At 39.2% G+C, this 26,852-nt stretch overlaps 1 protein-coding gene across 1 annotated transcript; it reads right to left on the bottom strand.

Moving 5' to 3' along the window:
- Positions 1–893: 893 nt before the first annotated feature.
- LOC118804483 (ankyrin repeat and fibronectin type-III domain-containing protein 1-like) lies at positions 894–24,852 on the bottom strand. Its single transcript, XM_036564969.1, has 19 exons — positions 24,718–24,852; positions 20,120–20,379; positions 18,458–18,707; positions 17,510–17,707; positions 17,016–17,129; positions 16,264–16,361; positions 16,050–16,140; positions 14,185–14,292; positions 13,020–13,119; positions 11,689–11,818; positions 10,780–10,899; positions 10,432–10,653; positions 9,695–9,861; positions 9,116–9,284; positions 7,957–8,119; positions 7,351–7,517; positions 6,876–7,065; positions 4,021–4,462; positions 894–1,008 (listed from the first exon to the last, which is right to left on the bottom strand). The coding sequence occupies exons 2-19, from the start codon at positions 20,285–20,287 to the stop codon at positions 894–896; spliced, it is 3,012 nt and encodes a 1,003-aa protein (XP_036420862.1). The 5' UTR covers positions 20,288–20,379; positions 24,718–24,852.
- Positions 24,853–26,852: the final 2,000 nt, after the last annotated feature.

Raw genomic sequence — 26,852 nt, 5'->3', positions numbered from 1 at the left:
ACTTTATAATTCATTAAGATGTTGTTTATCCAACACAGCTATCAAAACATTTTTTACTGTATCATGACATTTTTTACTATGTCAGATTATATTAAGCCTGATTCATATCATTTAAAAGCCTCACAATTCTTGTTTTTCCATTATATCCCATTAAAACGCAATAATGTTTAACCCAACTCCAAAATATGTTCCCATTTTTTTATTTTTATTTACTAATAATGTTCATTTTTTACCACCCCACTACAATTTTCCCTCGCAACTTTAATATTACAGGCAAAACAACAATTATTAGTATAGTAGCCGTAAATATTACAACATCCACAACATTATGGCTTAATATCTACACAAAAAATAATACTAATCTAAACCTTCCACATGATAAGCAGTGCTTTAACACAACACTCACATTATTAAACTGGAAGTATTTCACTATATTTCATGTTGATGTTTGTCTTTAAAACCTCATTTAAAACTCTGATTTCTATTAAACAAATCTAGAACCAACAGAGTTGCCCTTTGACAGTGTTTACAATACATTAAGGTGCAAGAGTATTACTGGGTTAACTGTTGCCAGGTGCCAGTATTATTCTGTAATTGCTAATCTTAAACTACTGACCAGTTTACCATGTTTGTGTGTTAAGTGCAAAAACTATAAATATACTGTAACAAAGTTGTTTACACTTTTAATAAAGTTTTGGCTGTGCATTTAATATTTCAATCTATTATTCCCCAAACATAAATGTGTGCCACCAACTGGAGGAAAGTTTAATTGCCGTGAGATTTTTAAAAATCAAAGTTATTTTTTCTGTTCCTCCTCACAGTTAACTGAACACCCATCCAGTAACTCTTATATACTCGAATATTAAAGGCAGTCAGTGATCAACCCATTTGCATTACTGTTCAACCTCCTGACTGGATGATGAGGTCACCCACTCCACCAGGCTCCTGGTAGGCAAACTGCCCCCCGTCATGGTCAACTGGGGTACTGTAGCTGATCTCTCAATGGTTCTGACACACACAGAAACTTCCAGAACTGATTCTAGATCAGTGTCTCCGATAACAGATTGAACTGATTCTAGATCACTGTCTCTGACTGCATTAGCACAGTGGGCAGATTCTGGATCAGTGTCTCTGTTTGCATTAGCACATTGAACTGATTCTAGATCAGTGTCTCTGACTACAATAGCAGAGTGGACTGACATTGGATCACTGTCTCTGACTGCATTAGCGCAGTGAACTGATTCTAGATCACTGTCTCTGACTGCATTAGCACAGTGGGCTGATTCTGGATCAGTGTCTCTGTTTGCATTAGCACATTGAATTGATTCTAGATCACTGTCTCTGACTGCATTAGCACAGTTGACTGATTCTGGACCAGCGTCTCTGACTGCATTAGCACAGTTGACTGATTCTGAATCTCTGTCTCTCACTGCATTAGCACACTGAACTGATTCTGAATCACTGTCTCTGACTGCGTTAGCACAGTTTACTGTTTCTAGATCAGTGTCTCTGACTGCATTAGCACCATGGACTGATTCTAGATCACTGTCTCTAACTGCATTAGCACATTGAATTGACTCGAGGTCAGTGTGTCTGACCGCATTAGCACTTTGAACTGATTCCAGATCAGTGTCCCTGTCTGCATTACCACAGTGAACTAGTTCCAGGTCAGTGTCTCTGACTGCGTTAGCACAGTGGACTGATTCTGGATCAGTGTCTCTGACTGCATTAGCACAGTGGACTAATTCTGGATCACTGTCTCTGACTGCATTAGTATAGTGGACTGACTCTGGATCAGTGTCTCTACCTGCCTTAGCACAGTGGACTGACTCTAGATCACTGTCTCTGACTGCATTAGCACATTGAATTGATTCTAGAACAGTGTCTCTGACAGCATTAACACATTGAACCGATACTGGATCAGTATCTCTGACTGCATTAGCACAGTAGACTGACTCTGGATCACTGTCTCTAACTGCATTAGCACAGTGGACTGATTCTGAATCACTGTCTCTGACTGCATTAGCACAGTGAACTGATACCAGATCAGTGTCTCTGACTGCATTAACACATTGAACTGATTCTGGATCAGTGTCTCTCACTGCATTAGCACAGTGGACTAATTCTGGATCACTGTCTCTGACTGCATTAGTATAGTGGACTGATTCTGGATCAGTGTCTCTACCTGCATTAGCACAGTGGACTGATTCTGAATCACTGTCTCTGACTGCGTTAGTATAGTGGACTGACTCTGGATCAGTGTCTCTACCTGCATTAGCACAGTGGACTGATTCTGAATCACTGTCTCTGACTGCATTAGCACATTGAATTGATTCTAGAACAGTTTCTCTGACAGCATTAACACATTGAACTGATTCTGGATCACTGTCTCTGACTGCATTAGCACAGTAGACTGACTCTGGATCACTGTCTCTAACTGCATTAGCACAGTGGACTGATTCTGAATCACTGTCATTGACTGCATTAGTACATTGAATTAATTCTAGAACAGTGTCTCTGACAGCATTAACACATTGAACTGATTCTGGATCAGTGTCTCTGACTGCATTAGCACAGTCGACTGATTCTGGATTGGTGTCTCTGACTGCGTTAGCACAGTTGACTGATTCTGGATCAGTGTCTCTGCCTGCATTAGCACAGTAAGCCGATTTTCGATCACTGTCTGTAACTGTATTAGCACAATGAACTAATTCTTGATCAGCATTTGTGACTGCATTAGCACAGTTAACTGATTCTAGATCAGTGTATATGACTGCATTACCACAGTGAACTGATTCCAGATCAGTGTCTCTATTTGCATAAGCACAATTAACTAATTCCAGATCAGTGTCTCTGTCTGCATTACCACAGTGAACTAGTTCCAGATCAGTGTCTCTGTCTGCATTAGCACAGTGAACAAATTTCAGATCAGTGTCTCTGACTGCATTAGCACAGTGAGCTGTTTTTAAATCAGTGTTTATCACTGCATTAGCACAGTGAACTGACTCTAGACCAGTGCATCTGGTTACATTAGTACAGCAAACAGTTTCCAAGTCATGTATCCTTGTGGTCACCTGTTGTTCTTCAGCTGCTCTCTCAGTGGTTCTGTCACACACAGAAACTTCCAGAACTGATTCCAGATCAGTGTCTCCCACAACATTAGCACAATAAACTGTTTCTAGATCTGTGTCTCTGACGGCATTAGCATGGTGAACTAATTCCAGATCAGTGTCTCTGTCTTCATTAACACAGTGGACTAATTTTAGATCAGTGTCTCTGAAAGCATAAGCACAGTAAGCTGACCCTAGATCAGTGTTTAAGACCACATTAGTGCAGTGAGTTGATTCTAGATCAGTGTCTCTGACTGCATTAGCACAGTGATCTGTCTCTAGATCAGTGTCTCTGACAGCATTAACACAGTGAACAGATTCTAGATAAACATTTCTAACTGCAGTAGCACAGTGGACTGACTCTAGATCAGTGCTTCTGACTGCATTAGGGCAGCGAACAGTTTCTAGCTCATGTATCCTTGTGGGCACCTGTGGTTCTGCAGCTGCTGTCTCCGTGGCTCTGACATACACAGAAACTTCCAGAAGTGATTCCACATCATTGTCTCTGATTGCATTGGCACAGTGAACTGTTTCTAGAACAGTGTCTCTGACTGCATTAGTATAATAAACTGTTTCTAGACCAGTCTCTCTGGCTGCAGAAGTACAGTGAATTAATTTTTGATCAGTGTTTCTGACTTCATTAGCACAGTGAACTGATTCTAGATCGTTTCTGACTGCATTAGTAGAGTGAACTGATTCTAGATCAGTGTCTCTCACTACATTTGTACAGTTACTTGGATGGTGTGTATCCTCCAGAACAGCTTCTAGATCAGGGTTTCTGACTGTGCTAGCACAGAGATCAGCATGGTTTGCTGATGGATCAGCGTTTCTAAATGCATTATGACAAAAAAATGCTTGGTTTGGTGCTTGTGCTGATTCAAGATCAGTGTTTTTGACCGAGTTAGCATACAGTTCTGTGTGGTCTTTATTTTCCAGAAATAATTCCAGATCAGACATTAGCTCCATGTTTTCCTCCTGAAAGTTCAAATTCTCAAGTAACTCCACCAGCTCTTCCCCAAGCTTCTGTTCTTTATCCTTTTCCTCCTTCTTCTCCTCCTCTGAAATGGACAGGGATGATGATGGAAAAGCGGAAAATTCTGGGCAAGAGTGAATGTGGTGGATACCATTGCTGCTGTGGTGGAACGTTCCGCTACTGTGGTTAGAGGGTTCATTTCCATAGTGACGAGTATCAGGGATGCTCTGGCTGATGGCAGTGCAAGTTAAATTTGATGGAGTGGACATGCAGAGGTGTGTCCTTTTACTTTCGGTGACCTCAGAGATGCCTGGGATGTCCACTGGTGCTGTCACCCCAGTGTGTGCGTGGTTGTCCGAAGAGCTAACAGTGTCTGCTGCTGGAGAAAAATAGAAGAAATGTTAGCATTTGATGTAAATGTAACTGTATTAATATACTTAATGTAATGAAATCAAAATTCTTCATTCCTCATAATCTTCTATAGAAATATAGTGGCTTTTGCCCACCCCTAAAACATCTTGTATTTTTTGATAATGTCACTGTGCACCAGCAGACAGGGAAAAATTATATTAACTGATAATATAATGTTTCACCTCTCCCTCCCACCATACTCACCCAATAGCGAGTAAAACGCTCATGGAGCTGAGACACCCCGCCCTCATACCATGTTTTGCTTGCAAACACATCACACATGATTAGCCTATGCAGCACCACTAAAAAAGTCTGTCAATGTAACTTTCTTCATTTTTAAAGCCCTCACTTATGCTAGCCATCAGCTAAAAGCAGCCAGTAGCAATCTACATGACCCTCAAGGCTGCACAGAGCTGTGACAATAGGCTGATATTTTAAAATTTTATTTTAATTTGGACAAATATTATGACATTTAATGACAAAATTTAAGCATTAGCTAAAATACCATTCTAAAAGAATTAAAGGTGCAGTACAGTGTTAAAAAAGAGAAGTCAGCTCAATTCAAAAATAATATAGTAACTGATTCAATGGCTTTTCTTGAGTTGACCCAACTTGAGTTCATACAACTCAAACTTCGTAGTTGAGTCAAAAGTTCTCTTCGTTCTGCTTCTCAGTTAGGTAAATAAAATAAACTTGTTTTTATACTCGACTTCCCCATTAGCCAGGATTCTTTCCATCACACAATCATACGCATCTTTTCCTCTTGGGTAAACACTTATGGGTGGCTATAGCATTGCTAGGGCTCAAACTAACAACCTCCTGTTGGGGTGATGGCGTAGTCCACTGCATCACTCAGGAGTGCCAGCTAGTAGGGAAAATGAGTCAAAAAACATAAATTCAGTTTTGCTTATCTAACTGAGATGCATACCTAGAAACAGTAGCTGGGAGAATTGTTGACTCAACTAAGAAGTTTGAGTTGGGTGAACTCTGGTGTCCTCAAGTTGCCTCAACTCAAGAAAAGCCATGCAATCAGTTACTATATCATTTTAAGTTGAGCAGACTTCTAATTTCTTTACAGTGTATACGATTTCAATCCACTACACTTTTTGTTAAATTCTGCAAATATCTCCTCTACTAGCTCTCCATTCTGTGTGGGCGCTGAAAAAAAACTGGTGCTCTTACACAGCCCTGGCTCTGTAAATGGGAAACAAAGTGTCTCGCCAAGAGAAGATCTGAAGAACAAAGATACAAAAATAATTTTCCGCTCCCGAGTGGCGCAACCGTCTAAGCGTTGGCCCTATCATCAGGAGATCGCGAGTTCGATCCCTGGTGATGCTACAGCCATCCGTAGCCGGGAGTCCGAGAGAGCACACTTGGCCTCGCTCTCTCTGGGTGGGTGGGATGGCCCCTCCTTCTCCCCCCATCACTCAGCGCGATGCTAGTCGGCGCAGGCGTCTGTTGGCTGACGTAACAGATCTGGCGGTTGGCGCTTTCCTCCGAGCGCGTTCAGCTGTCCAATGACGTTGCGTGAGTGGCAGTTCGAAAAGAAGCGGTGGTTGGCTTCACAGGTCTCGGAGGAAGCCTGTGTTAGCCTTCACCCTCCTAGCGTTGATAGCATCGTGTGATTGGGGGAGTCCTAACTAGCGGGTGGAATTGGAGACGACTAAATTGGGGAGAAAATCGGGTAAAAAAAAAAAAAAAATCATTTTCCTGTTCTACCTTAACTCGTGCAGCAGTTCCTTTCTGGAGCCTGAGGCTGAGGCACCTGAATATAGCCTAACTACTGAACCCTTTACGGGAAAGAGGAAAATTTGAACAAGGAGCTGAGGCACTAGAATGCAACTGCTGCAACATTTAAGGCAGGAAAAATTAAACAAGAAGCTCACGAAGGAGAAGCTGACTTCAGTTTTATCGTGAGTTGAAAAGCATGAAAACAGATGAGGAGGTTGCTCCTGCTTGACAGGTGGGCAACATTAACTTATTTTTGCTGTTTCACAGAACCAGTAGGTCAGTACTCTTTTGTACCATTTACTAATGTTTGTGATAGCAACTGGTTAGCTACACAGCAACAATTGTAGCGACAGTTTGGTAACCCACAAGTTACACTATTTCCTGTGTGGTTGTTTGTTCTAATGTTATGTCATGGTATTTGTCCATACATCGTTTATGAAGGGTTTTATGACCACAAAGATCTAAAAAAAAACAAGTTTGCTAGCCCAGTTGCGTTCAAATATCAACAATCATTCTTCAGAATCGTATCCTGCACCTTTAATTACATTATCAACAATAATAATAAAACAGTGGCCCAGAAGTCAGGAACCACAGATTTAGACTTGCTTATCTAGTTACTGCCACTGCATGACATACTGTTATCAACTCACTTGTGCTGAGTGTGTGAGTGTGTGTTTGTGATGGGTGGGGCTGCTGTTCCTCCGCTTCCTCATGGGGTGATTTGATTGGCTGCGAGGCCATAATAAGGTGGAGAGGCACCGTCCCCAAACCCTGCCTCGAGCGAACACATTGCATCACGTCCATGATCCACCGCCGCTCACGCCACACAGCCTCCACACTCTAAGCACACAGTACACACATATACAAACTATTCAGGAAGGGAAAACAAACATAAAAACATTTTACAAAATAGTCTGCAATGATGTGTATTAGGGTTGGGAATCATTAGAGGCCCAAAATGATTGTCTAGTGGAATAAGAATGCATTTTAGTAACTGACTTCATGCACTTGAAGAAATCACAAAAGTTAAATAATACAATATCAGTCCTGTTTTGAAAATCAATATATAGCAGCACTGTGTTGCTACCCCTAATCTGTATATAAAACTTGAGCAGGTAAACCTACCTGAGAGAGCTGTGTGATGTGGCTAAGTCTCTCTCTGGACTCTGAAACCTCCCTGCTGTCCAGTGCCTCTCGCAGAGCTTGCTGGGCAAGATACGCGTCCAGCTCCAGCCTCACCCACGCTTGGCAGTACAGCGACAGCAGGTCATGACTGTATGCCCAGAAATGCACTGAAAAACAAAGAAACCCGCACCCTCTTAGTGCCATGGCCCTAGCACCACAGTGCTGTTGGCACCGTAGCCCTGTTAGCGCCATAGCCTTGTTAGCACCATAGCCCTTTCAGAGATATAGCCCTATTGGCACCACATCCTTGTTACAGACATTGTCCTATCATTGTCATAGAATTTCTTTTTGTGGGGCCTAGTTACAAGTTGAGGGGGCAGCTTGCAAGCATTATGTCCATCTGGCATTGTTATGGTTAATAAAACACTAGTGATCTGAAAAATTAGAAAATTACCCACCAACTGTCATTAAAAAATTAAACACAACACATTATAGCTTGATTAGCTTTTACCTCCCTAGTTACTATAACAGCTGACAGCATTCCACTGCAGGTAGTGGCTAATTAACAAAGGACCTATTTATTTTATGGCCCATAGCTGCACTTACCCAGCTCAAAGATGTGCAGCGGCATGGTGAGCCCGGGGTCCTGAACACCTTCTAAGGGCCAAAAACTAGAACTGAACTCTTCACTGGGAGGCAGCAGCAAGAGGAGAGATATTTCATCACCAACCTGCACCAACTCCTGAGTGTACAAACGATATTGATACGCCTGGGGAGAGAGAGAGAGAGAGAGAGAGAGAGAGAGAGAGAGAACAAACATTGTTTTTTGGAACCGTTCTGATTGGATTTTGGCTTCTGAATTAGATTAAACTCTTAAAGCAGCTAATTTAAAGGGATAGTGTTTTTTCCTAATATTAGAATGTAACAGGATATATTTTGGAAAACAGCTCCTCTATATCAGAGAGAAGATGTTGTTTAAGGAACTGTACAGTGTGTCCTTTGTAATCTCACACAAGCTGTTACACTGTATAACAGGATAAACCAGCACATACAAAAACACAACCAGCTGAATATTTGTTGACCATCTGGATGGAAACCCAATCAGTAAAGCTTTGTGAATTCACTCGCTTCAATACTGGTTTTAAGATGCGCAGGTCAGCATTACTGTATGCACTGAAGTGCAGCGTGTTAGAAGAGTCCTTAAGGGTGTGAGGGACCGAGTGAAGGTAAGTGTTGACTTCGGCAGCAGAACCCACCCAGAAATCATTGCAACCTAACACATGTCCCTTTTAAAACTCAAAAAACAAAGGCAGACAAAGCAATTCATAACCCATTGCAATAACTTACTATAAAAAACCTTGCCTTATGTAAGCTTTTCTTTTGGTTAAAATTGAAAGTAATAGTGTTACTGAGTCAGGGGTTTTTTGGACCATGTCATACATCTTCACGTATTAACGCCACATGCCTAGGCTCAAAAAGAAGGTCCGGCTCGATGTTCAAGTCTCAAATTATACTCATGATTATATGATAAATCCTCAGTTTTACAAATATAAAATCGAAACAGTTCACAAAATGTCAGTCAGTATCATTAACACTTGGTAGTCTGCACATTATGGTGAAGATTGTGTTTTGTTGATCTATCTTATTTAACCTGTATTGTTATGTAGTCACTGGTTTATGAATGATGGGACAGCTGGACCCTTTCATAATGTATTTTAAAATGTGGATATTACATTTCTGTGTGTGTGTGTGTGTTTGGGTATACCCTGTGTAATGGAATGTTGAGCTTGGTCAGTAGTTGTGTAACAGCAGTCCTCAAATCTTTCACAAACTCCGTCACTCCAGCATTGCCAATCAAACCATCAGCCCCATCCCCTGGATCCCCAGTTGCGACCCCACCCATCGAGTGCCTCTGTAACCAGCTCCACTCCTCCCTGCAGACAGACACATTGGGATATTTCACTGAATACTGGATATAAGAGTACAAGTCCCAGTCTGGATATTAAAAGAACTTAACAACAACAACAACAATAATAATAATAATAATAAGAAGAAGAAGAAGAAGAAGAAGAAGAAGAATACTAATAATAATAATTCAAAAATTAATTTCTTACACACTTCTGTAATTTTGGAATAATTCAGCCTCTTTGCACTGTTTTCCAAGTAGTTACTGAGTAATAAGCTATAAGTTGTAATAAGCCTGAAGAGAGGTTAAAATGTTAAGTATGCTGACATCCATTCGTTTACAAGTAATTTGGCCCTGAAACATCCAGACTGAGGCTTGAACTTTCTCTATGTTGCAGAAGAGTGAAATAGAAAAGCAAGTAATGAGCCCTTCCATTACCGTGAGACATGGGTGTTGTTGCGAACGCGTGTGTGAAACAGCAGATTGGGTAAACGCTGGGGCACTAACACCCTGAGCTGCTCCACTGAGCTGCACAACTTCAGGATTCCAACGTACAGGCCAGGCTGAGCTCTCTGGAGGCTCCGTCTGTGATACTCCAACTTCCTCTACAGAGAGAGACATATAACGTATGAACTTGTACTTATGAATTTGGGGGGGACTAAATAAACATTTAAATAAGCATGGACTACAGAATGTACTTTTGATCACCAGAACTTATTTTTAATTGATTTGTTTCATTTTGCACCTTTGAATTCACTCACTTAAGCCACTGTCATGGCACTGTGAAGGCAAACTAAAGGATTCTAGGAGCAGATTAAGTATTCTGTGAGGAACCACTGACTCTCCAGAATCTGAGGAACCCATGACCCTACTGAGCCTGAGAAACCCATGACCCTACTGAGTCTAGGGAACCATCGACTCTATTGAGCCTGAGGAACCATTGACTTTAATGAGCCTGAGGAGCCATTGATTCTACTGAATATGAGGACCACTGGCCTCTGAATCTGTGTGTCTTAGGAGCCATTGACCCTACTGAGTCTGAGAAACATTTCACCTTACTGAGTTTTAAGGAACTGTTGATCTTACTTAGTCTGAGGAGCTGTTGACCTTATTGAGTCTGAGGAACATCTGATCATGTTGTGTGTGTGTGTGTGTGTGTGTGTGTGTGTGCGTACCCTGAGCTGTTGTGTGAGTGTATCCACAGCTGTTGGTTCAGGCAATAAATGTGTTCTGCTCCATCGTGCCTCAAGGTGTTTGAGTGAACTCCAGTGCAAATGGGGATCAGCAGGGGTCAGCGAGGTCACAACCTCTTTCAAGGTCACAAGCAGCACATTACCCTGGCGGTCCTTCAGAGGCTCAAAATACACCTGGCCTAAATCAACAGAGCCCAGTGAGGACTGGAGAGGGAGAGAGAGAGAAACAGGGAGAGGGAGAGAAAGGAAGAAAAAGAAAGAAAAGAGGGTGAGAGTAAGTAGCGTCTTGTTGTGATGACTGTAGAAGAAAGAGGAAAGTACTGTGTGTACCTGTAGCTGGTTGATTGCTCTGAGGATACAGTGTCTGTTCTGTAAAAGTGAGGAGGAGGAGGATAGTGATGAAGACATGGCCTGCTGCAGCCATGACACCTGCTGCCATGCACACGACAGCTGGAGACAGAACACAAATAAGCACACTTAATACAACAACATCCAAAAAATATCTGTCTGTTATGATGGACACAAGTTATTCAGTTAACTGAGAAAAAAAGAAATCTTAATTTTTTTATTGTTCAGAAGCCACATTTATGTCAATCATACTGGAATTTTTATGAATTATGTACCTAAATAGGAGAAATTCTTTAGTAAATGCAGATTCTAAACTTTTAATCTATATCACATTTGTCCACAAATCACAACATTTTTTGTGATTTTAATGAAAAATAACTGATGTGTCCAGTTTTTTTTTTTAGCAAAAAAGAAAATATTCTTTACATTTTTGCTGTGTTTTTGTCATTTTTCAACTTTGAAATAAATGGAAAAAAGTCAGAATTGCAGACTAAAATCTGTTGATGCAGGCAAACATAAATAATGATGAACTAATAAGTAATAAATTATGTAAACATGTTTAGTTATGACACCAAAATGACAGGGATTACTCTAGTAATTGTAAAGGTTATCAGAGACATGTTTACAAATAATGAAACAGTCTTTGCTGATGTGCAGAATGTCCCACACAGCTGTATTTAGGGAACTAATACATATTTTAATATAGTTAATACAGTGACACTGAATTGTTTGTGTAAACCTGTGCCGTGACTAATTCTGTTGTAAGACATGCAGCAAAACTAAATGCTTCTGCAAAGCAGACATATGTAATGTATTTAAAAAATTGCCCTCAGCTAATCATACATAACATCTGAATATGACAAAAGTTTTATTGTTTGGTTGAAAGCTGACCTTGGCAAACCAGAGAAAGTCCTGTGTGATGGAAGTGGAGCAGCATTGAATCTCTACCAATGGGAGCTGATCTTCAGCTGTGACCAGGATATTGTCCTTCTGGTAGAACACAACTGCCAGATATGCACCTCTGAAAGAGAACAGAAAAATCCGTCAGCAAAGAACAAGGTATGCTTTCAGATCACATCAGCATACTTGATTCTCCAATGAAATTGCATAAAACAGAAGTTTGAAATTGCATAAAATAGAAGATTTTTTTGCATTTGCACATGCTTATGCAATAGAACACTGGAGGCCATGTGTTATGGTAAATATCAACATGACTGTGGTTTAATTACAGTATCAGCATCAGAACAGAGCTGATATGTAGCTAAATAAGCTCTAAGAGAATGTGCTTTTGTTCATATTTTAGCAGTGTCAAACTTTGACTGCAACTGGACAGATGTTTCTCGAGATTCACCACAAAAGTAAGATTTTCCATGTGTTACAGAATTCACACCTGTATTATATTAAACACACTCTTGGTGTTTGTTACATAGGACGATTTTGAAGCCTATAAACAACTCACAGCGAGTGCTAGATAAACTGAAGCATAGTCTTTACATGGCATTGTTATTCCCCCAAAGTAAACAATAGGAGCAAGTTACATCCACCAACTAATTTCAAATAAGTTATTTTTTGGGACTTTTCACAGGTTAATCAGAAATGTATAGATATCAGACAGTAAATAAATTTCATTATGCTGATAACTTCTCTTTCACTTTATAGTAAAATATAAAACTGCCAGGAGTTGTTCAGCCAAAAGCACATACCTCATGTAGCCAATCAGCCAAGTTTGGCTTCTAAATTTTGCTTCTTTAGTTCACCACTGGAGCTACAAGTCTAACATTGCTAAGACACAGTAAATGATGTGTATATGCAAAGGATTTTGGTGTTTATTGACTTCTAGTGTTTGTTAGCAATGTTAGCCTGTAGCTCCAACACTAAACTAAAGAAGCATGTCTTGGCTAATCGACTACATCTGGGCTAAGTGGAAAATTAAAAACTAGATTTTTTTTGCTCAACCATTCCTATTTTTCACTAATCATATTTATTTTGATACAGACATTTTTATGTAGTTTTCAGATGGAAAGCCTGTCTTGTTCAAACAACATTAACTGTGTTTGCACCAATTTACCAGGATTTCCTAGGGAATGTTACAACTAACCCTTCAGTCTGTTACAATTAACACTTATTTTTTATTCATGCACTTTTTACAAAATTGTTCACTAATGCTAGAAGAGGGAAACAAAGTTTCCGAGGGTGGAGCTAAAGCTCAAATATTATCTCACCTCTGCAGTAGACGCACAAACTTGGTGGCAGAATGGAAGAACTGTTTGAGCCCGCGGGACATGGACATGCGCTTAGCTGAGTTCAACTGCCTTGGGTTTTCTATATATAAACACACAGTAAACATATAATACATTAACCATACTGGAAAAAAAAAACATATTTATTCTATTAGCTGTGCAGCATCCTCTGTTGCACTATGAGCAGGTGTGTGTATGTTGCATTACCTACACAGGTGTGTGTATGTGCATGACCGGATTAACCACAGAGTCTATATAGCCTCCAGTTTTGGGTTTCACGAGTGCAGGGAGCCTTGCATTAATGGGTTATATATGCACGTACATGAACGCTCTTCCAACTGGCTGCCCTGTATTGTGCCTCATTCAAAAAGCAATCTGTGCTGAAACGCTCCGTTTAACTTCAATGTGAATGGGTGGAGCTAAACTGCTATAGGCTGAAAAGGCAGATATATGTAAATGATTTGTTTGTTCATGACATTAGAGAAACAATGAATTCAAAACAAGCTTATTTGCAGCTTAGTTTCCGCATATGAATTCTTGTCTGAGGAGCGAACAATACATTTTGAATCTTTAACAATGTTTACATACTATAACAAATTACTTTATGCCAAAAAAGTGAGGTTTTTGGTTTTCCATGATATGGGCCCTTTAACAACTTTTTGGTCAATTACTTCAATCATATTCATATCATCTAGCAAGATATTTAAGTTTGTTTCATTATGTATTGTATCATTATGTATTTTTCATCATGCAAGATTGTCAAGATTGTCACTTCTGCTTAATCCGAGCAGCAGAGTTTGTTTGGGGGAAACACTGGCTCTATTAAAAGAATACAGAGGCAAGTGAGTTTGAGAACCACAGATATGCATGCTAATGAGTATGAGATGTGGTTCAAATAATTACTTTAAGTAAACAATGAATATGCACCAGTAAAGGCAACATGAATGATCTTACTCCAGCCACCTGAAAATCTCACGCAAATCACTTCACCTAAGCTGGCAACCCTGTTAAGCTGTCATCATTTTTACAAAGCATATACAAAATCTTCATCTAAGCGTGGGCTCAATTTTTTTGTATCCCACAGCTTAATTGCTTAATCTGGTGTGTTAACTTTGCAGGTGTGTTTGTGTGTGAGTGTGTGTGTTACCTGTGCAGTATCCTCTGTAGGTGGGTTCTCTGATTTGCTCCAGGAGTTTCTGCATTGCTGCTTCCTGAGTGTTCCCTCTGATTTTTACGCTGCTGCACTGCCTCCAGCCTGCAGGGGGCAAGAGAGTACAGGAGACCAGCTTATGTAGTTTCTGCCACTGTATGCCTTACTGCTATCTAGGGCTGTTTAGTTCCAGAAATTTTGGAGTTGACTTGTCGATTCTGACAAGAAGTCAGTTTCATGGGTCGATTCCACACAATTGTTTTTCTTGATTCTTGATTACAAAAATCAAAACATCAAACAAAAGGGAAGGAAATGTTGCAAAATATGAAAGTACAATATGAAGTACACAATCTATTATTATGATCTTGACATAATTATATGTTCTTCAGGGACACAAGATGTCAGTTTACTTATGTAACCTTTTTGACCTTAGCATTGCAATTTAGAGAGTTAACACTAGCCGAATTAACTCAGATGATGACACATACATTTAGTCATTTAGCAAAAGCTGTATGACTATATTATACTATTACTATGCAAATTGTGCATTTTACTTTCTTTTACACATTGTCCAGGGAAAAATACAGCCAATCTAGAGTGTGCTGTGCAAGCATGCATTTTCAGACAGGCTATCCATACAGTACTGAGTGCATTTACATGCACACCAATAATACAATAATTATCGGAGTTCGGCACTTATTCAAGTGGTCATGTAAACAGTATACTCTGATTTCTTAGATCAGATTAAGGCGTAGACTTCCAGAAATCTGATAAAGTGAGCTGGATTTTAGTTCAGAAATCAGGTTTTTCAGTGCATGGATACCCTTACTCTGATTTCTTCCGTTTTTCTCTGTCTGTGTATGTGTGAAAACAGAGCACTGTCCTGGAAACAGCAAGCAGCGTTTAACACAGCAGCCAAGAGATGCCAACAAAACACCTTTGGATCAACACTGAAACCAACTACATGCTTGATGAAATGTGGAATTCTAGAAAATGTACATTTGTATGTATATGTACATATATGTTCACACATTAAAGTGACTCAATATGTAAAAAATAAAAAAGCCACAGTATGACGTTGAAGTTTTACATTACATTTACGTCACATCTTATTCTGTGAATTTATTGGTGGGTTGTAAAGCAGAAATTACAGCCTGAGTCATGTAAACCCAGAGTTTCCCATTATCTGAGTATCCAAGTGCATGTAAACGTGTTGAATGTATAAAAAAATCTGGTTTTCCTGCAGTTATCGGATTGTTAAGCACTTGTAAAAGCACTTAGTGACAGCAGAATAGTTCACACTCTTTGTGTGCACGAGTTTGGCTCTATATAGATTTGAGTCTAAAGCCTTGGAGTCGACAACTGATTCCAACCTGGGAAAGCACAATCAACACATCTTAGTATTAGTATTGGTACTTGCTGTGCTAAGCTGAATTAGCCTATTAATCACTAGCAGCTGGTCATTTTTCAATGATTTAAACTTATAAATAATGCACATAGAACATTAAGTCAGCTTGCTAAAGACTACATTGTAATAGTTAAATAGCATATCTAGCTTGGTAACTCATTAAAACAATGTTAGTAGGATAACAGCTGCAAAACTGGAATATACTAAAATAGTTTGTGGCCAAAAAAATCCACTTGTTTATAGCTATTTGTGTGATGGTTTAGGCACGGAGTTTGCACCATGCTAATTGGTGGGGTGCAAGCTTGTGTTATTGGATAGCTACATTAGTCTGGTAGCTCCATACTAACCTGCAAAACTAAAGAATCAAAACTTCAGACAGTAAACACGTGTCAGCCGATCTTCTTTTAATTTGTTTTTTTGCCAAATAATTAATGTTGCAATTTTGCATACTTACTGGATGGGGTGGTGCAGGGTGGGCTGCTGTTCCGTGGTGGTCCCCAGCCTTTTATATTGTAAGCACATACTCTTACGTAATACTGAACTCCCTACACACACAAACAATACAAACATATAAACGCACTGTAATTAATTCATATCACACTACTAACTCACTATAAAAGCTTTATCATTATTATTAATATTATTATTATTATTATTATTATTATTACAGTGCTGAGTCCAGTGATGTGGAACACAGGGTTTTTAGTGTCAGTAATAAATCCATAACCAGTCAGAGGGCTAAAACATGCACAGGTACTCCATTCAACTACAGAGAGAGAGAGAGAGAGAGAGATTAAATGTCAGTTGTGTCCATAAACTTCATATAAACAAAAGATCCAGCTTTTATATGGAGACATTTAAAACCACAGTGTAAGAAATGAATGCATTGGAAATATGTACATTGAAATAGATCACACAGCCAAGGAGATTTTCAATTGTTTAACCCCTCAAAATCCCAGGCTTATTACATACGAAGGCTTATTATTCAGTACAGGGAGTTCAATGCAAACTGGCTGGACTATTCTTTGGTTATAGACATGTGTAATAAAACTGTGGGCCCACCAGTTGGCCCTGCCCATTTAAGCAATTTATTTGTCTGGACAATATTGTTTTTATTTTGTATATTCGATATATAATATATAACGTTTTATGTAAAGACATCATATCTAACATCTTGCTTTATCAGATAATAATCAACCCTTTTTTATTTGTCAGGTCTTACTCAGCACTTTGGATGATGATGGGCAATTTTGGGGCAGTTTCAGAGAGAATTATATTGTACTTGGGTCAACTTCATATTCAAAATACAACTCTCTGTGTCGCATTGGGTCAGACTCGAACAGAAAAGAACTATATTTGAGATTGGAGCAAAATTTTAGGCCTGGTTAAAGTTCAAACACACACAAACACACACACTGACCTCTGTAGGTGGTAATAAGGCCGGCTATGTGTTCTTGCGGCGGTCTGATGGACACACTGAGTGCAGTGTCAGTGAGCATCTGCAGGGCAACAGCACTGGGAGGACCTGGGGGTTCTGGAGAAGAGAGAGAGTTGAAAACTAATTCCACCAAAATGATCTACAACTGATTTTTGTGGTCTCCTCCTGAGTTTAATATAATGCAGAAACAGTAAGTTGATGAATGGCTCTCAGTGGCACTCAGAGAAATAGAACAGTGCAGGAAGTTGCACACATCATAGCTGAATGACAGCAGCAGAGTAGTACAAATTTTTGGACAGTGTGTGGCATCTGTGTGATGCGTCTAGTCTGCTGTGGCCTTTAACCTTTGTTAAATGCACACTGGGAGCCTGTTTGCTCTGTGAGTGCATGTGTGTATATGATTAGTGTGTGTGTGTGTGTGTGTGTGTGTGTGTGTGTGTGTGTGCGTGTGTTTGTGTATGTGTGTGTGTGTGTACCCATCATGTGAAATCTCTCTCTCATGCGTGTGTACAGTTCCTGCCGGACAGTCCACAAGCGTAAATCTCTGTGGGTGTCAGTCTGTGCCAGTAGCTTCGCTCCATGTGCCTTTAGCCCCGCCCTCCTCTCCTCCACCCTCCGTTCAGCCAAAGAGACCAGTCCATCCAACTTTGCTGACCAATCACACGGCCTACTCACTGGGGGTGGGTTAAAAATATAAAATATTCATACGTTATCTTGTTGTTGCAGAGCAGTTTTTTGCAGCATTATGGTTCAATGTTGGCCCATCCCTCTTGAAAAACTGTCCTCAATTCCCCAAGGTTACAAGGGTTGTTCATAAATTTTCAGTGAGATTCATTTCAGAGATTGGCTAAGCCATGCAAGCACCTTCATCTTCTTTTTAGAAACCAGTGTTCAGTTATTTTGGCTGCATGTTTGGGGTCATTGTCTTGTTAAAACATCCATCTTATTCCCAGATTCAGTTTCTGATGAGTTATTATTGAACCAATTGTATTGACAGGGATGTTTAAGGTCTTTGTTATTATGTTTTTAATTATATTGTCTGAGAACTTTCGGAAGCTTCTTCACCTTCACCATGATTGACATTGTTGTGTGAAATGTTCCCAACCACTGGCAAAGGTCTTATACAAGACATCATATATAAAAAATGTCTTAAAACTTTTTTACGATCAATTAAGTTTATAAACAGACCTTTGTTTAAGCTCATGAATATGCTCTTCTTACTTTTTGTTATGTCCAAAGTTAAAAGACACTACCTGTGTAAATTTGAAGTGGATATATGCACTAGAAGTATATTAAATAACAAACACAGAAGTGTCTGAGTACTCATTTCCCCTCACTGTAGTTATATTGTACTAGGATATTAGTACAGTAGTAGTATACTAGCACAACAGTATAGCAGAGGCACAGTAGTAGCTGTCACTCACAGTTTGGGTTGTGTCTCGCTCCAGCCTTAACCAGCACCTGCAGCAATGTGGAATTGTGAGTAAGGATGGCTACATCCAGAGGAACCAGTCCCTGCTCATTTACACTGTTCACCGCTCTTTCTCTCTCCCCCACGCCGACCCTCTCTCTCTGTGCTCCTCGCTCTCCTCCCTCACTCACTCGTTCCTTAAACAGCAGCGTCTGCACTGCCAAAACATCCCCGCTCTCCACAGCCTCCCACAGACACGTGTACTACAGAGAGAGAGAGAAAGGGAAATAGAGAAAGAAAGAGAGAGACACTGGGATGGGACTTTCCTATAGTAGCAAGAGAGAAAAGGCACTGGCCCTTAAATATAGCCACAGGGGCACTCCCATTAACTCCTAATTGCATTTAACTTGTTGTACGTAAACTTTCAACCCACTAGAAATCTGATGTAGTGCATTAAAGCATTAAAGTTAAAATAATTCAGTTGTTAAAATAATCTAAAATCTAAAATATCAACTGTTTTAATCTTACCTTTGACATGAAAAAAGCAGATGTCCTAATTTACCAAAAAAAGTGTACGGTAACATGAAATGTGTAAAAATTTGAGTGTGCGTAAACTTTTTGTCCAACTGTAGATGACAGAGGCCAGTAACAGTGTTGCACCACACAAAATGTGCAGCACAGTAAATAATGCTGTTCTAAGTTACTGTGGCATGATTAGCATGCCAGGATTAAAAACCTGAACTAAAACTGCTTGCAATAAAATTAAAAAATCAGTTCAAAGAGGCCATTTAAAGTACAGTGTTAGTTAAATCTGCCAGTCTGTAATCCTGCTCAAGCCAGTTCCCTCTCCTCCTTGTGTACTACAGCAGCTAGAAAGTTTACCAGGGAAAATTACTGTCAGAGTGGTTCAGGTGTTATTTTTGCGGGATTGTGTTATATTATAAATCACTTCTGCTGAATGTAAATGTTGTGGCCACACTTCATGTTGTGCAAATGGTACACGCGAATAATCCTTGTTTATGAATGAGCAAACATTTCCGCCATGCTCTTTGCCAATTATACCACGGTAAGTCTAGCGGCGCATTTTATGAATCTGGCCCATGTCATATGGTGTCAAACACCATTTAAACAAAACGTTTTAAAATATTTATTGTGTGTAATGATTTAGGCAGACAGTTAGCACCATGCTATATGGTGAGGTATAAACTTTTATTATTTGTTAGATACATTAGCCATGTAGCTAAAACTAAAGAGGCAAACTTCAGACACCAAACACGTCTTGGCTGATCAACTATTTTTGGGCTAAGGGAGGAAAATAGGTCGAGATTTGATTTTGTCCAAGCTATTCCTTTCAAGTGTAGAGGATGCTGAACACACTTAAAACACATGGTAGTAGACAGTAGATGTTTTTGATATTATATCACTGTTTCCCAACCTAGGTCCTGGAGGCCCACTGCTCTGCACATTTCAGCTTTTTCCCTGCTTTAACACCACTGCTTCAACTAATCAGCTCATTAACAATCCCATTGAAGTGGGTGTGTTCAAGCAGGGAAAGCACTGAAGTGTACAGAGCAGTGGACCTCCAGAACCGGGGTTGGAAAACACTGTACTGTATGTATAATTTTTCACATATGTGACAGAGATGAATGAGTGAGTGGAGGTGTTTTTTTCTTACATTAGCTGTTGCTTTGCTATGATGACTGGGCCCCTCAGACCCCTCCCCCTCAGTGGGAGTGTCTCTGCCCCTCAGTCTGACAGACAGGTTCCTGTAAATCCGCTTTGGTGAAACAGGGCCGAGAGAGCGCCTCCTTTGTGGAGGATCCCTCACTGAGGCAGACATCATACAGACAGGAGGAGAGGTCACAGAGTCGAAGGAAAATGAAGGCTTATCTCCCCATGTAGACAGCTGCAAGGTGAAGTGCAGACTTAAACCTGCTGATATAGAATGCAAATTGAATGTCAGTGTAATTTACACATAGTTACATTATGCTACTATGTGATTAATTATGTAATTTATTTGGCAACATATCAGTGGAGATTGTATGTTATAGACAATCCTAGATGTGATTTGGTCACAATAGTTTATCCCAGCCATTTTCAGTGCTTTAACAAATTTATTGCTCTCTTTTTAAAAAGTAATAAACAAGTGAAAGAGAGGTAAAAGAAACTCCAAACACTATTTCATATATATATATATATATATATATATATATATATATATATATATATATATATATATATGAAATAGTGTTTGGAGTTTCTTGTGCAGTTTTATATATATATATTTGTTCCACTGAATAAAGTAGTCCAGCAATTCAGAACTAGTGACCCTTGTTGTTGCTTAGCATCTGGTGATCAATGCCAGAAGTAACATGCTGTTATGAGAAATAGGGAAGGAAATTGGTCAGATCACCCCCTGCTTGTGTTTAAAATTTAAGTTAACAATGAAATGAAAGTAATACATATTACAAGTTGTACAACACAACATGCCTTGTTATATTCTATTACATATGGCGATATATCAGTGTTCCAACTGAGTACTGAATACTGAAATGTCTCCTCAAAACCGACTACAAAGCACGACATCATCATTACACACCCATGAAGTGGCAGCTGGCACTGCAACGAGGTAGTAGCACTGACCTAATGCACACAAGTTACATCGTTCACAATGTAGTGATATCTTTAACTTCGTCCACCATAAGTGTTGAAACATGCATCCATTTTTGTCAGAGGTGTGAAAACAGCGCTGTAGTTTTATTTTAATCTTCACAGCTATGTGGCTCACAAATTATTCAGATGTTATATTGTATTTGTAGCTTCTGTGCTTATATGGTAGCAAACTGACAGTTTTCACACTTCAGGTTCCAATTAGTTTTAAACAGTTATCAAAATTCCTATATGGCAAAATGAGTGGCTATTCAAAAGGTTTTAAGCAGATGGAGCAGGGACTTTGCCTCTTCATAACAACACTAGTAGAAAACTTCCAGGCTAATCAGATTGTTTGGGCAGAACTAACTGCATCACATTTGAACAACAGACTTCTGAAGTCATGTTGTCATTTTGTAGTTGGTGTCGCGTCCAAATTAGGAACTATCTAAGCTTATTTATGGGTAAAATTAATGTTGTTTTTAAAAAAAATTGCTGCTCTCATAGCCTGTGGTGAACAAAACAGTTTGAAACCCAATATATTTTTCACAGAATGTCACTGGATTCTCTGAATTATGAGGTCGTTAAGAAGTCAAAATATGAATATGGCTACAGACAAGAGGCACTGTTGGCCCGCTAAGGGCAAAACTGGCAGCCCACCGGCTTTTTGCTCAGTCCACTGGTGGTTAAGCAGAGTATTAGACAAAATTCCACATTTCATTCCTTATTTTCCACTCACAGTACAAAGTAGGTTACGTATTTGCTTGAAGCATGTATGTAGCATTATTCATATTTAGACAGCTCAATCTGGTGACATTCTGGGGAAAACTGTATATAGGAAATACTATTTCTGGTTTGAAGTTTTTCAACTTTTCTTAGACCCAGAATTCTTAATATGGGAATGATGCTAACTACAACAATAATTTTACATGTTTCCTGAATCTGTTAGTGTTTTTATAGAGCTTTTTTCACTCCCACAGGAGGATTTATCTGTGTCCTTTATAAAACCAACACATTACACACCCTGATTCCCATGCTGAACACACCAGCCTGTAAGTGTGCTGAGAAATGTAATCTCTTAATACCGCTCGCACACACACAGAAAACTCTCACCGGCCGTGCAAAGCTATTTCTCACACTCATTCCATTCGTTCAACACTCCTTTTCTTTTATGGAAGCTCATTCACTCGGTGATGCAGTCTAGTCAAAAAAAAGAGTGAATACTAGCTGTTAGCAAGATTAGCCTCGCTAACATATACCAACTTAAGTAACACCCATCACCCATATACATTACATTCATGGTGTAATTACACTTCAAATATTAACCTAAATGTTTTTACTATACGTATTTTCCTTCATTTTTTATAAATAATCATTATGGGGAAAATGTTGTTTCAAACATAAGAGCAACAAAGAGGCAGAGCGGGCAGATTCCCTCCTGCTGTTTGTGTTCTACAAAAATGAACTGGAGATGATGCAGATTACAGGTTGTACAGCATAACGTGCCATGCCACCCTTATATTCAGCTTTATTTGTCACTATATAAATGTTCCAAATGAGCAACTGACAGAAAAATACAGTTTTGGACTTCAAAGTGTTCCTCCAAGTGGACTACATTTTTTAGAAATGCAAATATCATGCTTTAATGTATTTATTTCACTCCTGCACTACTATTCCATGCCGTCCTAATCTAGTCTGTGCTGGTTTATGCTGGTCTAGTGCTGGCATGGTGCTGATTTAGCTTGTTACCCAGGGTAGTCATGCTAGTTGAGCTACATACACTCATCCAAATTTGCTGGTTTTGCTGGTGATCAGCATATTAACTTGCATTGTTGCTCACTAGCACGCCAGCATGCAGAACACAACACGTTGGTTTTGCTGGTGACCAACTATGCTGATTCATGCTGGTTTGTCTAGAGGTGTTAGCTAGTTGCTAGCTCACTAGCATTAAATAAAGACACACGAAGTCTGGCTATACAACTCATGATGGGATAAAATGTCCTTCCCCTCCGAGGTCACAATCAAAACAAAATCAAGTACAAAATCACGAACACAAAGGTATTTCTCACCATTCTAGTTGCGTATACAGTAATTCAGTCATATCGAAGGTACCTGCATAAATGCACCTCTACAAGTAGCTAACATTAGCTCACGAGGATCAGTAAGTGACCATGCCAGCAGAGACTGTCTCACTGCTGCAGTAAAACAAGAAATAACTTGTTTTTCTGTAAAACTCTGATATTATGGCAGACATTAAAATTACAAAGGGGGTGGCCAACAACAGCAAAACTACAATTTTAAGGTAGAAATGAAGCATTCCTGGCAATTATTTGTTGAAATATCTGTGTGATGCACATTTGTAGACCCTTTTAAGTTTTTTTTTCAATTCATTACTAGCATGACAGAGTGAGACAGAGTTGTATGTCTTGTTGTTTAAATTTGGGTTTCTGTGTTAATTCTATACTTTAAATTATTGAATTAAATTTACACATTTAATGGTATTAGTGGCAAAAAACATATCATTGCAGATTTCTAGTGAGTATACAGCGTGTACCTGCATATCACACAGAGTACACCTCCGCTTCACCCATCAACTGCACTGTTCTCTATATCCTTAACAAGGCTGTAAAAACCTTAAATGGCCTTTGGGGGCTGTAGTGCAGGACCCTGGCCATCAGAGGGTTCCATGAGCATGACTGCAAATGGAATAGCTAAAGCAATTGGAAAACATGTTTACATTGATGGAGATGTGTCCTCATAGATCACCTGTAGTTTCACAGGGAGCTTTATTTTACACCACACCTAACATCACTTTAATTGGCCTACATACATTCAGAGAAATAGCTGAAATTTATGTTCATTTTCTTAGCCCAACCTACTCTCTAGACGAAAACATACACTTGAAGGCAACATGTTCTGTCTGTTAATTTAAGTTGTTTTATTCTGACATACAAAATAAAATTCTGTTGTTGTGGTAAAGGCCAAAGCCCGTCTGAGTTCAGTCCTCACTTTACAAACACCCCCAGCAGTATAGAGACTGTTTCTTTTATTTATTCTTCTACAATAGCATTCTCTCTTTTTCTTTCACTCTTTCACTCTCCTTCTTTCCCATTGTCTCTTTTTCTTTTTTCTTTTCTTTTCTTTTGCTCGGCACTCTGGACATGTCTGTTTAACTCCCCCACCTACATCTTTCTTCCTTTGCCCACTACTTCTCTCTCTCTCTCTTTCTCTCGCTCTGTCGCAGTTGCACCCTGATCACATAAACATTACATTCTGCCATAAAATTAATGTAAAATGTGGTCTAAGAAACAAATGTCCATATTACTGATGTAACAGTGGTATTATTATTTTTATTATTATTACTATTATTATTATTGTTATTAGGTTGTGTATTCTGTGTGTACATTTGCATGCTATGGTTGGTTTTACATGTAAAACCAATGCTAAGCTAAATAAACTATGCAAAAAAATAATTACTTTCTTACTTAGTGGACCAGGTTTTACTTGAATTGAACTGAACAAAAACATTAACATGTGAATGTGTGAGAGAAAACGAGAGAGAGAGAGAGAGAGAGAGAGAGAGAGAGAGAGAAAGTGAGAGATGAAGAGACAGATAAATCTTACCTTACTCTCTTTACGCTGTGTTGTCTACAGTGACTCCAAACGCATGCAAAGTTTCTCCAAACTCTCTCTGTCTATCTGTGTCTCTTTTCTCCAGCAGTGTGAACCAGCAATTGTCCAACTCACACACTGTCTCTGACGCTCACCACATACACACCCACACTTCTGTCTCTCACACACACTCACTCCAGACCTGCCTGACAATGAGTTTTAGACACTCTACTCAAATCAAAAGTGCTGGTGATTATCATCACATTTTCACAGCACTGGGTTGCTTTAATTTCAATATAGCTAACATTTCATACTAACTAGTAGCAAACACTATAATATTGAACAGCTAACATGTTACATTAACCTAAATCTACACTATATTAGCAAACACTTCACATTAAGATGCCACCTAACATTATAACCACTTTACATCAACTAGTATGTAACACTTTACAGCAGCTAACACTTCATATTAGCTAGTAGGTAAGAATTACAACTTACATTAATCTCTGATCTCAAAAAACTTGGACGTAACTTCTGTGATGTTTACTTAAATGATCGACTTACTAAATAAAGTAAAGTGCTCGACTTATGCTAAACTAAACATTTGCTTACTTTTATAGGAAATAAGTACAGAAGAGAGCAGCTATTACTGCAGGTGAGTGGACCCATGTTCTTCAGTATTCACTGAAGTGCTCACCATCATCATGTCATGATACTGACACCAGAGAACTTGTAGAGAGGAGAATTACCACTCTGCAATGTCTTCCGAGTTTCTCAAACACTAGAGGGCGCTCCCGAGTGAGTCCAAAATGAATGGGTTAAGATGGAGAATTTGGGCAAAACAAATTAAACATTTTTAATGTAAAAGAATACATTTATTTCCTGAACACTGCTGTTATATTTTTAAGAGCTTTTAACCTTGAGTTATAGGAGTTTAAAACGGCACCCCATGTGCATCCATGACATCTGTGAGTGCGAACAGCACTCAGTAGCAGTAATGCCAGCATTCTGCTGCCCAAAACCCGCTGTAGAAAAAAGGAAATATACAGGTAAGACATCCTTCTACTTTCTAAAATTAAAGAAACATTCTGGACAAGTGATTAGAAACTATTTTAACTTTTCTTTTTTTAGCTGTTGAGCTCCATTTACTCCCATTCATTGAGGATTCCCTCGCGGGCACCCTCTGCTGTCCTGTTTTTGATATAATGTGTTGGGGGGGGGGTTGGAAGTTGCCAGGCTCCTCATAAACCAGCTCTGGTGACACCAAAATCTGTACATGTGCACAAGATTTGTGTACTACTATTTGTTTTTTTACATTAGCTTGTAGCTAACACTTTACATTAGCTTGTGGGTAACACTTTAACTTGCAGCTAACACTTTATATGAACTATTAGCTAAAACTCTGTATGTAGCTAACACTTTCCATTGTAGCAAATGCTTTGCCTACATTAACTGGCTAGTAGTTAGCACATTTGGAAGCTAACATTATGTAGTATCAAACACTTTAAATCAAGAAGTAGCTTGTATTTATAACATTTCTATCAAAGCAATAAGCCACAAGAGGCCCTGCGTTACTGTAATTTTATCATGGGGAAGGGTGTTCTTAGCCACGATGCTGGGCTTGAATCTCAAACGGCTCCCTACATAATTCACTGCTTACGAACTTAAATACCAGCTGCTGCACCGCAACAGTGCATAATATAGCTGACAAATAGAAATTTGGGATTGAGCCACACCCATCCTCAACAAATAGTGCACTATTTGGCTGCAGAAACTACAATTTCAAAACTTTCATAGCACAATATTTTGGGAGTACAGAGCCGTTTTAGATTCAGCCTGAGTTTAATGCTACTTCTAACTGAAACACTGGCATTTGAAGTGTGTAAGCCATTCAGAACACTTGTATATTATCGTTTTACAGTGAATCATATTGTAAATAATTTAATTAAATTTAGCCCTGTGATATTAATAATGGAATGTTAGGCTGTTCAGTCTAGTTCTAGTTAAGAAAATAGTAGTTAAGAAAAGCTGTCCTTTCCTCAGTTTAAACAAAAAACAGGTTCTTACTTCATCAGTACACTTAGTGGTACGTGTGAGCAGCATTACAGACAAAGATTATTCCGTTAACAGCACAGAGGTTTTTG

This window comes from Colossoma macropomum, unplaced genomic scaffold, assembly GCF_904425465.1.
Source record: "Colossoma macropomum unplaced genomic scaffold, Colossoma_macropomum, whole genome shotgun sequence".
Classification (NCBI taxonomy): Eukaryota; Metazoa; Chordata; class Actinopteri; order Characiformes; family Serrasalmidae; genus Colossoma; species Colossoma macropomum.
This window is presented reverse-complemented; position numbering and strand designations above follow the sequence as displayed.